Below are 16642 nucleotides of genomic sequence, written 5' to 3'. Positions count from 1 at the left end.
CGTACTGTCAACACACCTTCTCCATACACATCAGTCAATTTCTTTCTGGCTTGAACAGCATTTTTACCCTTTCTGTAGTAAAACAATAAGATATGTCGAAAATGCTGCTTATCGGTCTCCATATTTAAAAGGGCACCAACCAAAAACTACTGCGTAGAATTAATTGGAATTTTTCACACACACAAGGCTTGCTATATGAGCTCTCAAAGCATATAAAAATTATACGGCTTAAATGTGAAGTTGGGTGCAAAAGAATACAATTAAATCCTCTGTCGGGAAAAACGAAATGACTTTCCGAACAACCCGATATAATGAATATATTATGGTCTGAACATTGGTGCGTAAACCCAAAGGTCGCGGGTTCGATTCCCGGCGGGTGTTCGACAACAGCAACAATTTTTCCCTCATGAATTTGAGGTAGCGTGTAGTGGGTAATATTTCATAAAAACAGCATTTACAGTAATACTGATTAAATGTCAAAATATACGAGAGATTTATCTTATCAAAGCCTACCGAAATTTCAATTGAAGTTAGTACTTAAATCTATCCTAAACTGCTGCCTTGAGACTTCATTTGTTTCTTCTAAAGTTTCTCACATTTAACCTTCAACATTGCCAAATAATTTCTACTGTTCATGGTCTTTACTTTTTTTCTTTTTAAAGACTAAAAATTAATTTTAAAATATGATAAGAATTTTATTACCAGACAGTTACTACTACAAGCCTACCCTTTAATTGATCAAAGGGTTCACATAGCGTTCAGACATTCCTTACAAGTTGATGACATTCAGTTTCGGTTCTCACAAAAATAAATGTGAGGGCCCATAGCTTGAAATATTACAATGTTTTTATGCACTGAGTGCATTTTGTTTTGTATCAATATAAAAATCATCTCCATCACCTTTTCCGTCTGGTCTTTAATAAAGGTCACTCGACCCAGTTACACTTTCCCTTATTATGCACCGGCCGCGGTCTCGTGCTGTGTTGGAAGCTGTTGCATAAAAAATTATGCAAAAAGAGGAAGTGACGAAACCTGCATGCATGTGTTTAATAAAAAGGTACATGCAGCAGCAAGTTGGGTCGCTAATTGTGTTCCAGCAGAGATCTAATATCCGTTGGGATTGCTACCATAAGACATCGGCATGCGTGTTCGTTTATAATATCAGACAACAGCGCCCCCCAGGCCACGGAGGATATTCATTGGAATTAACCCAGTTGGTTAGGTTGTAGAAACATGCGGAAATTGAGATCGGCAAAGGAAGCTACTATTATGGCGTGCACGTTTCATTAACAAACACGTGATTGTTTGCAGTTAGTTCAGTGTTAATTAAAATAGCAGGAGATGTAAGAAATTTTAGACAAATCAGCATCTTATTTGCGATAAAATAGAAGAAAATTATGCACCTGAAGACTATTAAACTGCAAGATGAAAATCAAACAAGATATAAACACATAAATGTAATGAATCTATTTCTTTAAATTTTCCGGCTATTTCCTTTAGAAAGTTAATTACAAAAATTACAGTTTTCATGAATCTGTTTGAGAATTAAAACTCTTTTTAATGTATATTCCAAAGACGCAATCAACACTATTAAAGACAGTACAACTGTAGGGATAGATATACACAAGGGCAATAGATTAGTATTCTTAGATTTGCAGATGATATATATCAGTATTAGCATCTAGCAAGGAGGAGTTAGAGATAGCTTTAAATAAAGTGGAAGCGGTATTGACAAAACAGTACTGTATGAAAACAAATAAAAGTAAAACTAAAATACTGGTATACAAGGGTAGAAAAAGTAGAGAAAGAGCGAATATAAAGATAGGAGACGAATAATTAGAAGAAGTAGCCGATTTTAGGTATCTAGGAAGTCAGATAAGTCAGGACGGAAGGAGTAGTAGGGAAATAAAGCAGAGGATAGCGCAGGGTCGAGTCGCTTTCAATAAAAAGATGTCACTTCTATGATCGCGAACGGTTAAATTAGGAATTTGAAAAGGGTTGTTAAAGATGTGCTTGGAGCGTGGTGTTGTACGAAGCGGAACATGGAAAGTGGGCGCGGTGGAAAAGAAAAGGTTAAAAGCGTTCGAAATGTGGTGTGACAGGCGAATGATGAGGATACCGTGGATAGAGAAGGTTAGAAATGAAGAGGTATTAGAAGGAATAGGAGAACAGAGGACTCTATGGAAGTCAATAAGAAATAGGCTGGATAGATTGGTAGGACACCTTCTCAGGCATGAAGGTCTAGTCAGAGACATATTAGAGGCGGAAGCGGGAGTTAGGAGGCGTAGAGGTAGATCTAGATTAGATTGCTGTTTTAGGGAAATGCGAAGATTAGCTCAGGATAGGAAAGAGTAGTGGGTGTCCAATCAGTCTCAGGACTGAGGACCTTAGGATGATGATATACTCTCCTGCAGTAGGCACGAAAGTGAATTAAAAAGTTAATCGGTAGATATAAAACGTGAATGTTTCATTAGCCGTCAATTCCTTAAGGTCTCACTTGATTCTCTATTAAAAAAAAGAACGCACAAAAGTTTCCTTTCCATTTTTGTGACCCCGTTCGTTAATAATTCAATTAAGGGGGTAACCTTTCCAAGGTGGGAGGCTTGACATACAAGAAGCCGACTTTAATTAACCTACTTATTTTTTTTAAACGGTGTTATCTCAAGTTACAATTAGAAATACACAACCTATATAATATGTTTGTATTGTATCATTTCGCAAGTGTTGTCATATAGGTTGAGCAGTTTATGTAAGTAGACATCATGCGGCACATGGATCGAACAAAAATCCATTGTTAACATGTCCCAGGTAGCGCAGTAGCCGTTGTGCTAAGGTGTAGGTACACGCAGCCGTGCCGGCTGTCAAATGACAGGGCAAATTTATAGAAAGTTATTAGATAGGTATGTGTATTATCGGTTTGACTTGTATGGCTGTTTGCATCACTGGAATTTAGAACAAAACAAAACGTTGCGTTCTTTACATCTTTTGAAATAAGCAACAATCAGCGGATCATATCGCAGCCTCAATCTACACACGTTTCAGAAGCCGATCATCGTAAAAATACGTCAGGAAATGTTATACAGTTGTTCTACGGCCCGTTTATTAACAACTTGACGTATTTGGTTATTGGAAACTAACAAAAGGATACTGCGATAGGACACACACACACACACCACAAATATATTTATTGTTACTGGATCTGAAATAATGGTTGTTCTATTGCACAAAATGCTCGTTCCTAACTAACAATAAACAATACACTAACAAATAATAGAAAAAAATGTTATTTTTTAATGACTACAAACTATTTGTAGTAAAACAATTGACGTCATTACAGGGAAACAGTAATGCCAACGCAAGGATGATCCCCTCAGACAAATATATCCGTATCGGCTGACATCTTTGTGGGCAATGCTGCAAAGTTGACCCTATGTTTGCGATATTTATGTCTGTTTTTGAATATATCTCTTATTATTAGTATCTAAATATATTTTTTTTTCATTACGATACAATAATCTTATATTAATGTTACTTGGAGCCACCGGGAAGAGGTAGGAGCAGAAACAGAAACAACAATTTTATGTTGCGTTTGGTGGAAGAACTATTACAGGAAGATCAATTTGGGTTTAGAAGAAATAGAGGAACGCGGAGGTCATTCTAGCTTTACGGGTAACAATAGAAAAAACGATGGAAAAAGAAAAGAGAGCGCACATAGGATTTGTAGATTTAGAAAAAGCTTTTGACAATGTTGAATGGGACAAGATGTTAAATATACTTAAAAATGTAGGGATGAATTACAGAGATAGAAGAGTGATACATAGTTTGTATAAAGAGCAACAGGCAGTTATAGAGCTGGGGCTGCAACGTAGAGAAGTAAATATAAGGAAGGGAGTCAGACAGGGATGCACACTGTTACCGCTACTTTTTAATCTATACATCGAAGACGTGATCAACATCGTTAAAGACTTACAACTGTAGGGATAGATACAAGGAGGCAAAAGATTAGTATGCTTAGATTTGCAGATTTCATAGCAGTATTAGCATCTAGTAAGGAGGAGTTACGAGATAGCTTTAAATAAAGTGGAAGCGGTATTGACAAAACAGTATTGTATGAAAATAAATAAAACCATTTCAGGCATGGAGGTCTAGTTAGAGACATATTAGAGGCAAAAACGGGAGTCAGGATGAGATTACTGTTCGCAAATAGTTAAGGATGTGGGATGTTCTAGTTTTAGAAAAATGCGAAAATTAGCGCAGGATAGCAAAGAGAGTGGAGGTGCGTGTCCAACCAGTATTAGGACTGACGATCTTATGATGATGATTAGTGGTAATGCGTTTTAAACTCATTTGCTTCGGGTTAAGTTATTGTTCCTACCTCTAGTTTTCCTGATCTATGTATTTCGAGAGAATTAGTTAATTTTTTAATTTCAATTTCATGAGGACCAAATGAATTCTGCCGTCTCCTCGCGTCGGAGCCGCTGGGCCAGACTCAACTGAGTGTACGTCTCGCGTCATTTATTGCGCATGTACCTATTTAAGTCATTTTTATGGCGCTAAAGTTGAATATATGTGATAGAATCTAACCATACAATTGCTTCAACAGTTAATAATATCATCAGACTTGTATTTTTAATGTAATTACGTTCAGTATGTCCTAATCTACAGATCAATAATTCTATTTTGTCTGTTTAAAACATATACTCAGTGATAGGCTTGAAGAAATTTCTTTTTATTTGTAGTTATGGTACGAAACATCGGAAAATATTCCACCTGGGACAGAGTTGACGTTGGGGCCGAAGGAGCCCTTATATCTGCAGGATCTGTTTGGTGACAATAATACGGACGATCTAACTAATACCGAAACAGGTAAGAAATAAACTACTGATAAAGAGAGAGACAGTACTAAAACTTCTTTTGAATAAATACGTACTAACTATATACCTTCTGTAGTGATAGAGTAACTGATCAAGCTAATTGTGGAAATGGCTGAACCTACCTAAATTGCTTTTTATTCGATATACAAAAATTAGGCTTTCTAATCCCGATAGTTGGTCTCGGGATTATTTCGAAACCAAATTTATTCAGTGGTGAGATCTTTTCGTGGAAAAATTAGAGGGAACATTTCATTCCTGTTATGCTGAACAGGTGGGAGCATATTATTTACCTACTTAATTGTATTAATTTTCAAATTGTCCTGACTTCTTCCATTAATTATTATCAATATAAGGACTAGCATGAAGACAGGACAAGAAAGTCGCGTAGGTCACAACGTTCTCCACCACTGCAATTTATAGAAAAAGGGAGCACATTCCAATCGGATGGTCTTTTTCGTGACGCAAAGACATGCGCCGTTAATAAGAAGTTTTATTTCAAAGAGCTGCTTATTTTGCTCTGTTCATTCTGCTCATTTTGTTCCGAGCGGCATGGCCTAGAGGTTTAGACCATTGCTTAGCATTCGGGAGGATGCTGGTTCGATTCCGGGTCCGTTTGCCTTAGTCCAAGTTTTTCTGTTGTTTCCTTGGATCACTTAGGCAAATGCTGAGGCAGTAATATTCCACAGATAATCTTTCATTCTCTTGTCTTCATTTCGTCCGTCTCATCTTTATCGCCCGAACCACCACCCACCCAGCATTACTGGCTGGTGGGAATGAAACACCCAAAAGTTTTTTTTTAGTTTTTTAGTTCTGTAAGAGTACAAATAAAATTTAATGAAAATAGTTTTCCCTTAAGAAACACGTTAGTCTTATTTTTTCTTTCCAATGTTTTAATTTTAAGCAATTTGTTGAGAATAATAGAGGTAGATATATATGTTGAAAATATTTAAATGGTGTTGCTAAGAAAGGTATATAAAGGAAAATAGGTAATTGTTTTGATGAAGATGAGATAAAATTCAAAGGACGTCTTTTGATGTAAGTAAGTAGAGATGAATTGAATGGCAAAGAAAAATATGACCCACGGAGGGAAAGTAAAAGTAAAACCCCGGGATACTTTTTAGTTGGACACGACTAAAAGCGTTTGATGGACAAATAAATGAATTTCCGCGTGATCCGTCGTAGATAAAATAAGAAATTGTTACGGTTCATCGAGTTTAAGTCACGAACCCTGTTTTAAAATATAAAGAAAGGTAGGTATTTTGCTTAATATTAACATCAGAAAAGTTATCATCCAAATTTGCTTCTTTTTTTCATTATTGCCATGGTCTGTTAAAGTCTGAGTAATAAAATAGGTGGGATTGATGTCTACGTAATGTTTCACTATTTTTCAATCAAAATTAATAATCAACACTGCCAGACACTTCCCATCGGCATTAATTTCTGCCAGATGCTTTACAGTTCGCAAAAAAAATCGTAATTTTGAAATGATACTTAGGGAACTATTTCAATACTTTTTGTATTGAAACATCTCCTTCGTAATTAAAATGTCGCTATGCTATAAAGCCATCCAATTGCGCTTATACTCACAGCGACATATTAATTGTTTTGGGGGGATGTTTGACCCCTACAGTTGGTTTGGCTGCTTGGAAGAAGTGTTGAAATAATTCCCCAAGTATCATATTTCAAAATGAAGACTCAGACTTTAAGTAAAATGACGATGTTTTTTTACGAATTAATTAAAAAATTGAAAAGAAGACACCCCTAATTACCACAAAAACTTTTTGAGCGGACACGTGTTTCGCCCACTTCATACGTGGACATTATCAACGCGAGTGAGTCTTCTTTTTAATTAGAAAACCAAAAGTGGATCCTAATTGTTCCTGAAGAAACAATCGCGACGCGTAAGTGCGGTAACTTGAAAGAAAATTTCCCNAGTAAAATGACGATGTTTTTTTACGAATTAATTAAAAAATTGAAAAGAAGACACCCCTAATTACCACAAAAACTTTTTGAGCGGACACGTGTTTCGCCCACTTCATACGTGGACATTATCAACGCGAGTGAGTCTTCTTTTTAATTTTTTAATTAATTATTACTTACTACAGTCTCCTCTTTCTACTTCTTTTACGAACTTTGAAGTGTCTGACAGAAATTACCACCAATAGGGTCTGGCAATGTTGATTATTAATTTTTAACAATGTAATTAATAGTCGCCTTTAACTCTAAGTAAAAACAAAAAGGTGTTGCCAGCATAAGAATGTTATTACAGAATTAAAGAACGAAGCTTTTATTGTAGGACAGTACCGGGTACAGGTAATAATAATAACGTTAAAAACATACAACCAATGAAACAATTTATTGAATACCTACACGGTCATTATTATTGCCATTGCAAAATTATCGGTTATCCGTCAAAGTGGCGTGTCATAGGCATAACTGCAATTAAATAATAGTCCATACAAAAAAAAAATGCTGTAACATTCTTACCGTCAATCACACCAAGTTTAAATTTATTAATACGAATAGTTCGACATTAACGATAGACAACGCAGTAAATTCCTAAGATATTATGTAAATAACAGTTCAACAAGGAAGACATAAATTAATGTGTGACTGCGCTTCTATTTACCTTTATTAAGCGGCACTCTACTGCAACAGCTCTTTTATTCATAATTACTGTAATGGAGTGTGTAACTTGGCTAATAAAGAAAGGGCGTGAGCACTTATAATGTCCACGGTTGATCGTAATTAATCCCTTATTCTTTAAGAAACACCTTTCGTTTTATTAAAAAGAAAAATGTGATTTATGTAGGAACCGATTTATATCTAAAACTGACAATAATTCATTCAAATACATAATGTTCATTAATAAATTTTTATTAGGTCTAGTTACGCGACCTTTTTGGAAAAGTTATGCCTTATTATATACTATGACAGAAAAGATACGCTCGATTGCAGTACAAATTTTGTGCCGTGCTGCGCATGACGTCACTGCTGCACTGTTGTTTTAGGGGCGCCACCAATTCTAGTTGCAAGAATTGTCCTTAGCTCTTACACATCAGCAGTTAACGTTGATATGCAAGTAATATTGAGGAAAAATTACTGTTGATGTAAAGGGAAATAATTCCAACTGACTTATATCTAAAACTGACAATAATTCATTCAAATATATAATGTTTATTAATAAATTTTTGTTAGGTCTAGTTACGCGACCTTTTTGGAAAAGTTATGCCTTATTATACTATGACAGAAAAGATACGGCCGATTGCAGTACAAATTTTGTGCCGTGCTGCGCATGACGTCACTGCTACACCGTTGTTTTAGGGGCGCCACCAATTCTAGTTGCAAGCTGATGTTGGTGTGCACGTAATATTGAGGAAAAATTACTGTTGATGTAAAGGGCAATAATTCCACTAATAAAACTAGATAAGGTAGTGTGAAATAAATGTTTAACTTCTACTCCTTGTCGACACCTGTCAGCCGGTGATAAAAACGAGATGCCGTACTTGTAAAGTTATGGTCGCCAAATGTTAATAATCACATTTATCGGTGTAGTGTATAGTGTGTACCTATTTTGCATTTAATTGTAGAGACGTTAATTTTGTGAAATAAAGGCTTTTCTAATTGACACTAATCCTGACATGACCATGCGCCAATATGTTGAAAGTGGATTGTAATCTATTTGTAAATTAATTCTTTTGATGTCGAAATTATTGCCACGATTAGTCAAGCACTACAAGTTGTTCCTACATTCGTACAGATTATCTCTACGGCTTGAGTAATAGCCGCGAATACTTTAAATAACTTTGCAGTTGTCTTTCTTGACATTTTTGGCAGAAAATTTAATTATGCTGAATTTATAGTTTTAATCTTAAACATAAAAACTAGTTTAAATAAAATTGCATTACACTAAGGTATTAGCAGGTTGTAGATTTTTTTATCAGTAAGGTAATCAACTAATCAATTGATAAACCTAATTTATAACGAAATATTCCTTGTTTCATTGTCACGTCGATGATGACTTTTATTGATGTTATTTTTCATACTACTTAATTGATTGGAAATTTTACTAACAAAACTGCATAGTTCTTGTCGCTACGTTCATATTTGTTGTTGTTATTCTTGTGTTTAGTCCTTCATGAGGTTTTAACTTTAAATATGGTGGTGTGAATATTGGAAATAATTTCTTTCAATAAAAGTACCACAAAGTAGTTCGGCATAATCCGTGTACTTCAGCAGATTTTGTTAACCCTGACGTGGTATGACGTCATTTACCTTAATAATCACGTGCAACGGTTTTTGCTTTGTATCGAGTCCTCGCGTACAGTGCATATTCACTATATTTCCAATTGAATTAACTGCCATCATAAGAGGATGTTGTTATACCATGCATAACGACGGCTGCAATTAAAGACAATTCCAATCACGTGCAGCGGATGACGTGTGCGACGCTGCGCGACGCCGGAAGACGTCGTCCGCTTAATAGCCCTGCGCCACTCTCCTTGCACCTGGTCAACGACGAATTTATAATTGCCCTCAATACCCTCACCTGCGTTGGTCTATTCCATTTGTAAAAGCCAAACCTACTGATCTGTGATTGCCGATGAAGTTTAAACACACATGACGACGATTTATTGAATTGACGATGACAGGGGGGAATTTAAATTACGATTGTTTCTGTGTATAATAACAAGGGTGAACATATGGAATACTTACTAATTGAATCAGTTTTACTAAAGAGAATGTAGTTATGTTACCGGTCTGTTTTTCGCATATTCGAAAGAATAACACTGGCATACCATAACGGGTTTGAAGACATTGTTTTAAATTACTAATAGTGGTCAACGTTAATGTGCAACATCAACTTGAAATCACTTTTCGATTTTGACCTACTACAAATTTCCTCAAATTAATGAGGAAAATATTTTTGTTGCTGTTGTCACCCCCGCCGGGAATCGAACCCGGGACCTTTGGCTTTACGCACCAATGCTCTGACGAACTAAGCTACGAGAGATGACAACAGCAATCACGACAAACCTGGCCTACTAGGTTAACGATCCGGTTCCGGGTTCGATTCCCGGCGGGGGGTGACAACAGCAACAAAAATATTTCCTTCATTAATTTGAGGAAATTTGTAGTAGGTCAAAATCGAAAAGCGATTTCAAGTTGATGTTGCATAACGGTTTTTCTTTTATGGTTTTTGTTTTATAAATATCAAATATATCTTCATCTTTAAACGAGGAGATTACACTTTAATGACTTCTGGACGGAGTTTATCAGTTTTTATTCAGATTTTCAAAAATTTCATGTAGGCTACCAGTAACAGAAGCAATCAGAAGTTTTGAAGATGCTTTTGGTTTGGAAAATATCACAAATGGCGCGGTAAACGCCATCTGTAGTACGATGCTACATTTTAGGATCACGTAAAATGTAGCATCGTACTACAGATGGCGTTTACCGCGCAATTTGTGGTATTTTTTAAAACGCGCTGTTAGGGCAGCAGGTAAAAGTTGGTCTGTGTTCTGTCGGAGCTATCTGCGACGCGCTGGTGAGATCCAAAAGGATCGAAATCGCGATCCGCGTCTGGCAGTTTCGACAGAATACAGACAACTTCGAATTATTTTATGCTTTTGTTTGTTTGCCATAAGGAGACAGGGCAAATACTTCCGCAATCAAATGTATTCTTACATTTTAGTGTGACGCATGCTAAATGAAAAACGATTTTCGCGAAAATCCATTTCCGAGAAGTGTTTTTAGGAAGAGAGGTCTCTTAGTGTGTTTCTACGATTCCAACTAGTTAGTTAACACTCCCAAAATTGGACCATGCAGTCATTTAGAAAGAATTTATCGCTATCTGTACGCCTGTCAGATTTGGTTAAAAAGAACATCAACCAAGTAATCATACATCACCTGGCATGCAGACGGGTCCTTGGAATTGAAATTCATCGAACAATTAGGGAGTGGATCAAGTGACACGCCCTGTCTCTAGGAAGCCCCGGGAGCGATACTTGTATACGCGCATTCAGTGGTTCGTCTTTTATTACTGACAAATTTTACTCGCTGTTGCCAAAATATTGACCAGATTTCCTGCGATTGAATTATCGACAGGTACCTTTCAATTGTTATTAACTATACAAAATAAATCGTCATTAATGTTTCCATCTGCAGTTGCTTTGGTGCAAAGTGCATAGTAGAAAATTTATTACAAGTTTTGTATGTGGCAACGTGGCAGTGTTACTTTACTGGTATCTCCGTGGTAAAGAAAACTACACCTGTTCGGATCAGTTTGTGTCAAAGATTCGACGTGTGTGGGATATGGTGTTTAGAGATCGGTCAAATTGCACTATTTAATTATCGTGTAACGTGGACTCTTCGACCATGCATTAAAGTTAATCTCCGCGCCCCTAATTATGAACGAAGTCTGACCTGTGAAAGCCACAGGCACCTATTATAGTTACTGTTTTACCTCCTCTTGCTAACTCATGATTGATGACTTCTCAATGTTCGCCATTTTCTAGTTAATTCTCCGCTTCGGTCGCTCATAAAATCTAACCATAGCAAAAGTGCTCACGATTAAATGTGAAGCATGAATGCATATTTATCTACTTCGTTAGAAAACTGACATCTTTATAAGCATAAATTTATCTGATAACATAACATGTATTTGAAGGAAGGATGTTCTTAAATCTTTTCTACTGTAACATTATCTTTCTTTCATTTTATTCGATTTAAAATATGCCTGATAGAGCGATTCTCTATTGAATTTCTAATACAATAAAGCTCCTTAGGTAGAGGTAGTTTAGAATCTTGTGAACCATAATAATAATGTGCTTGCAATACGATGCGCCCTTGACGCATTTTGCTGCTCATAACACTTCTAAATACAGTGTAAACTCTTTATAACGTCACTCAATTTAACGACAAACTCCTTAAAACGTCGAAATTGGTTAATTTGGTTGGTTTACATTGTTTTCTATACAATATTACACTCTATATAGCGTCACGCTCATTCTATTTAACGACAACAATGCGGCATTATAAGTCATTAAGCAGTACTTTCTAAGTTGCCGAAATAGATAAGAACTGCAGCTGTGTACGTTGTTGAAGAAGACGATCCTGTCCCTCCACCAAGCATCAAACAAGCACTTGATGCAGCGAAACTATTAAAAAAATACTTTTTATATAATCAAATTGATCTAGCAGTATCTCAAGATATGAGTAAGATACGTAACAAAATACAATTAAAATATTGGACCTGCAAAAAAACATCAGACGAAGATAACAGGCTATACGCAATGTATGAATAATAATGTTCGTGTGCAAAATGTGTACTACATTAGTAAATGCATATAATTATAGAATAGTAAAATAATATCTTATATTTCTCTCCATTTAACGACCACTCTTTATAACGCCGAAAAATGTTCAGTCCTTTAACCGTCGTTATATAGAATTTACACTATACCTCTAAGTTGTATTCTACTACTAAATTAATAGCTAGAAATTATCCAAATTCTTAAACAAAAAAGTGAATATTACGTAAAATTGTGACTTAATATATTAGGTCTATCTTAGAGTTATCTCAATCTACATCTAGTCGATTTTTACGTTAGAATCTACGTTAACAGACACATAGTTTGTATAAAGAGCAACAGGTAGTCATAGAACTTGAGCAGCAACGTATGCAGAGAGGTAAATATATCGAAGACGCGATAAACATCATTAAAGACAGGACAACATTAGGGATAGGTATACAAAAACAAAAGTTTAGTATAATTAGATTTGTAGATGATAGATGGCAGTATTAGCATCCAGCAAAGAGGAGTTACAAGCAGCCTTAAATAAAATGGAAGTAAATGACAAAGCAGTGTTGTATGCAAATAAATAAAATTAGAACAAAAATACCATGCCAGGGAAGAACAAGTAGGGAAAGTGGCCGATTTTTGGCATCCAGGAAGTCAGGTAACTCATCAAGGAAAGAGCAGTAGAGATATAAAATAGAGGATAGCGAAGGTAGACTAGTCTTTAACAGTCTTAGGACTGACGACCTTATCATGATAAGTAAATGAAACTAGTTGTTATTAAATTTCCCTGCTCTTACTTATATTATATTGGTAAAATAATAGAATGATAGAATAGAATCTAATGATAGCAAATGGAGCAAACATGTTCTCGAGCTTGGACTGTACGTATACAATAAATAATAAATCGTAACTGGAATACGTCCCTTTCGCTATTGTCAACGCATACCTTGTTTCCCAAGACAACATTGCCCTCCCGCAAAACAACCCCACGATTAGACAAGCGAGCGTAGAAAACAGCAGAGTAGGTATCGCGAGCGCCGAAGAGAACGAACGAACGTCACAAAACGGAGTCGAAACGATTAAAACGTCAGTACACGCCCTTGACATGTGTAACGGGGGCAGCGAAGCCATTAACGACAATAGAAGAGAATATGTCGCAAGGGGTGAACGTGGTAGTGGCAGTAGGCAGGGCGTCGGCAGCTCGTCGTTCGCAATAAATCTGATTAATTCCAGCTGCGCATTTTGCAAACAGTTTAAACTGATATCCGCCTTTAAAAAACTAATATCCTACACCCTTGTACACATATCATGTCGGATATGTACATAAATAGGACAGGGACGGATCAGCAAATATATGTTTGAGTAAAAATGACCCTTTGCAATTGTTTTCCGAAAAGAAGAGTCGAGGCAACGTCGAATGATGCTAAGAAAGGAGGACATTACCAAGCAAAAACAGAAAGGTTTCTAATTCTAACCTCCAAATTAAGGTTTCTACAAGGTGTCACCCTTACATCATCATACATCACATGATCTTTAGTTCGAATACTGGTTAGATACTAATCTCCACTCCGTCATATCCGAAATTTAGAACATCTCGAACTATTTCGGAACAATATTCTCATCTAGGTCTTCCTCTTGCTCTCTTTGTTTCTGTTACTAATATGAGTCTAAACAGCTCTTCATATCCCAGAAGATGACCCATATCCTATACCTATTCTTTTTTCTTATTCTATAACGTCCTCTATTCTCCAAATTTTTCTAATATCTCCTCATTTCTAACCTTTTCTATCTTCCAGCCATCAATAAAACCACATCTGAAACGCTTCTAAATTCTCCTTTTCCACTCCATCTTACGAGATTGAGGTTATGTTCTTCTAGTGATTCTCCAATGAGGAATGGAATTATGTTGCCATTTTTGGATCGAACAAGCATACAAAACCCAACATAATTTTTGTAAAAGCCTCCCGTATTTTGGTCGGTTGGTTCTCATTGACCACCTGGATTCTGTTAAAGTAAAACTAAATGTGTTCATTGGACATTTTATGTCTTAATAATTCAGAGAATGTAATCACAAATTTTATGCCGTCATTATTTTAATTCACAACATTTCACTTATTAGGAGACCGAAAAACATAATCCTAAAAAATTATGTAATTAATTGTAAATAATTAAATATCTAGGGTTTTCACACACTAAAAATCGAATTTCAATTTGTTAATGGCAATTAGCTCTATCACACTTTCCTCGATTTAAACGTCTGAAAGTAACTCCGATCTAATCTAGATTGAAAGGATCCGACCCTGTAAATTCTTCGTAAATTTAAAGGGGGTGCGGAAGTTCATGATCAACCAGGATTATTCCGCGTCATTTATAATTGAGATGTCGCGCTTAGATAAGCAATTCTTTGAGGTCTCAGTGTGCAAGGGGAGATGAGGACTCAACGTTAAGCATACGTACACATTCGTACATACGAACAACATCGACTGTTATTCCTCTTCTCTACGATCCCCATCAATTATAAGCCTCTTTATTGGAACAATATACACTCGCGTAAGATGCTGAAATGAATCGGTAACACAGCTGGGTAGTTTTTCAAGCACCAGTTACTTGGTGGTCGAACATCGACGACTATAGACCTGACGGAACAAACCCCACGCGAAAAATTTGTTAGAAACTTGTGGCAGTCGCAACTTACAACATGTCATACTTTCAAAATCAAAACATTTTGGAAAATAGGTTCTTATTTATTCATATCCTAATCTATCTCAATATACGAAGATGAGTTTTGTGAGCAAAAGACCTCGAAGCGAAAAGGGAAAGAAACTTGAAATTGTTATAAGTAAACAGATACCTAAACGATAGTGTATGCCTTTAATTCCCATTCATATTACAAAATATATGTTGTTTTTCTCTACGTATTTAGTAAATTCGTTTCAAGTCACCCTTTCCATAGCAGGCATATGAGCAAAAACCCCATTCCCAGGATTCGTAAGTTTCAAACAGTCGCTACAGTTAAAATTCGAAAAACACAAACAAAAAACATTCAGCGGGCCGCAAATTATCGAAAGCATCAGAAGTGAATCGGGATTTTTCATTAGCAAACCTAACCTAGACCATCCTTACATATTTGTCGAAACTTTTTCAATTTCACAAAACGTAACAGTAATATATAGATTTCACTGTGCCATTTGTTGTAATCCATAAAACGCTGTCTAAAGGCACTAGGCAGAGTTGGAACTATCTACGGCATGCTGACGATATCTTACGGAGGTTCATAACGATACAGACTTGTTAGCGTGTGTGTCACTTCGACAAGTCTATGTTCGTGTGGACCCTGCCGAACATTTATTAATCCCACTAAAATGGAGCAGTTCCTAGTAATTAAATTTGATGTGGATGAAAATAAGAAATAGGCAAGATACCTTCTCAGGCATGAAGGGCTAGTCAGAGACTATTAAAAACAGGCGTTAACAGAAGTAGAGGTAGACCTAGATTAGATTACTGTTCGCAAATAGTTATGGATGTGGTATGTTCTAGTTTTAGAGAAATGCGAAGATTAAGTCAGGATAGAAAAGAGTGGAAGTGAGTGTCTAACCAGTCGTAGAAATGGTGGTAATGACAATGACAATGATAATATTAGTATTAGGCGAAATAGGCTGACAGGATACCTTCTGTGGGACGAGGGACTAGTTAGAGACATATCAGAAGCAGAAACAGAAATTATCTCAGAATAGGAAAGAGTGGAGGTGGGTGTCCAATCAACCGAGCGGCATGGCCTAGAGGACTAGACCATTGCTTAGCATTCGGGAGGACGCCGGTTCGATTCCGGGTCCGTCCGTCTGCCTTGGTCCAAGTTTTTCTGTGGTTTCCTTGGATCACTTAGGCAAATGCTGAGGCAGTAATATTCCACAGATAATCTTTCACTCTCTTCTGTCTTCATTTCGTCCGTCTCAACTTTCTCACCCGANTTCAAAAGTTAATAAGTAGATAGTTACATCTTCTAAGTAAATGATAAATATTAGATACAAGAGTGTATTTTTATATTGAAACATCCTGTAGCAAGCCGTATTAAAATACCTGTTTATAATTTATTTTTACGACATGTAATAAAGCAAAAGATTTGTCATAAACCTTTCAAAATCTTCACGGCCTCTTAGATGTAGCGGCCACAAATTTTTAATGGGGTGTAATATGCATTTTATTCATCGGCTATTTTTTACGCAAAATTTAAATTATAAATAATATACGTATGTAGGTACGAATTAAACAGTCATTTACAATTAATTGGGATTATATATCCATTTCTATAACAAATTCCTAATTTTATCCAAGAGTAGAAGCGTTTGTTGATAAAAGATCAGGTGAATTTTGTTTCAGAAATGACAGACATGCCACGTATCATGTTCTTGTGACGGATAAAATGAACACAAATTGAAATGAACAGCAAAATCACTTCCGGAATGT

General features: G+C 36.1%; 1 protein-coding gene across 6 annotated transcripts in view; it reads left to right on the top strand.

Moving 5' to 3' along the window:
• LOC108742153 (PR domain zinc finger protein 16-like) overlaps positions 1-16642 on the top strand; it is a 159201-nt gene that overhangs the window by 126003 nt on the left and 16556 nt on the right. For all 6 annotated transcript variants that reach the window (XM_018477224.1, XM_018477220.1, XM_018477227.1 and 3 more), the window contains exon 4: positions 4740-4866. In XM_018477224.1, coding sequence (XP_018332726.1) covers positions 4740-4866 — 127 coding nt within the window. The remainder of the gene's footprint in view (positions 1-4739; positions 4867-16642) is intronic.

The sequence above is a fragment of the Agrilus planipennis genome, unplaced genomic scaffold (assembly GCF_000699045.2).
Source record: "Agrilus planipennis isolate EAB-ADULT unplaced genomic scaffold, Apla_2.0 scaffold3, whole genome shotgun sequence".
NCBI lineage: Eukaryota > Metazoa > Arthropoda > Insecta > Coleoptera > Buprestidae > Agrilus > Agrilus planipennis.
The sequence above is the reverse complement of the archived record's forward strand: the minus strand, read 5'-3'. Positions and strand labels throughout refer to the sequence as shown.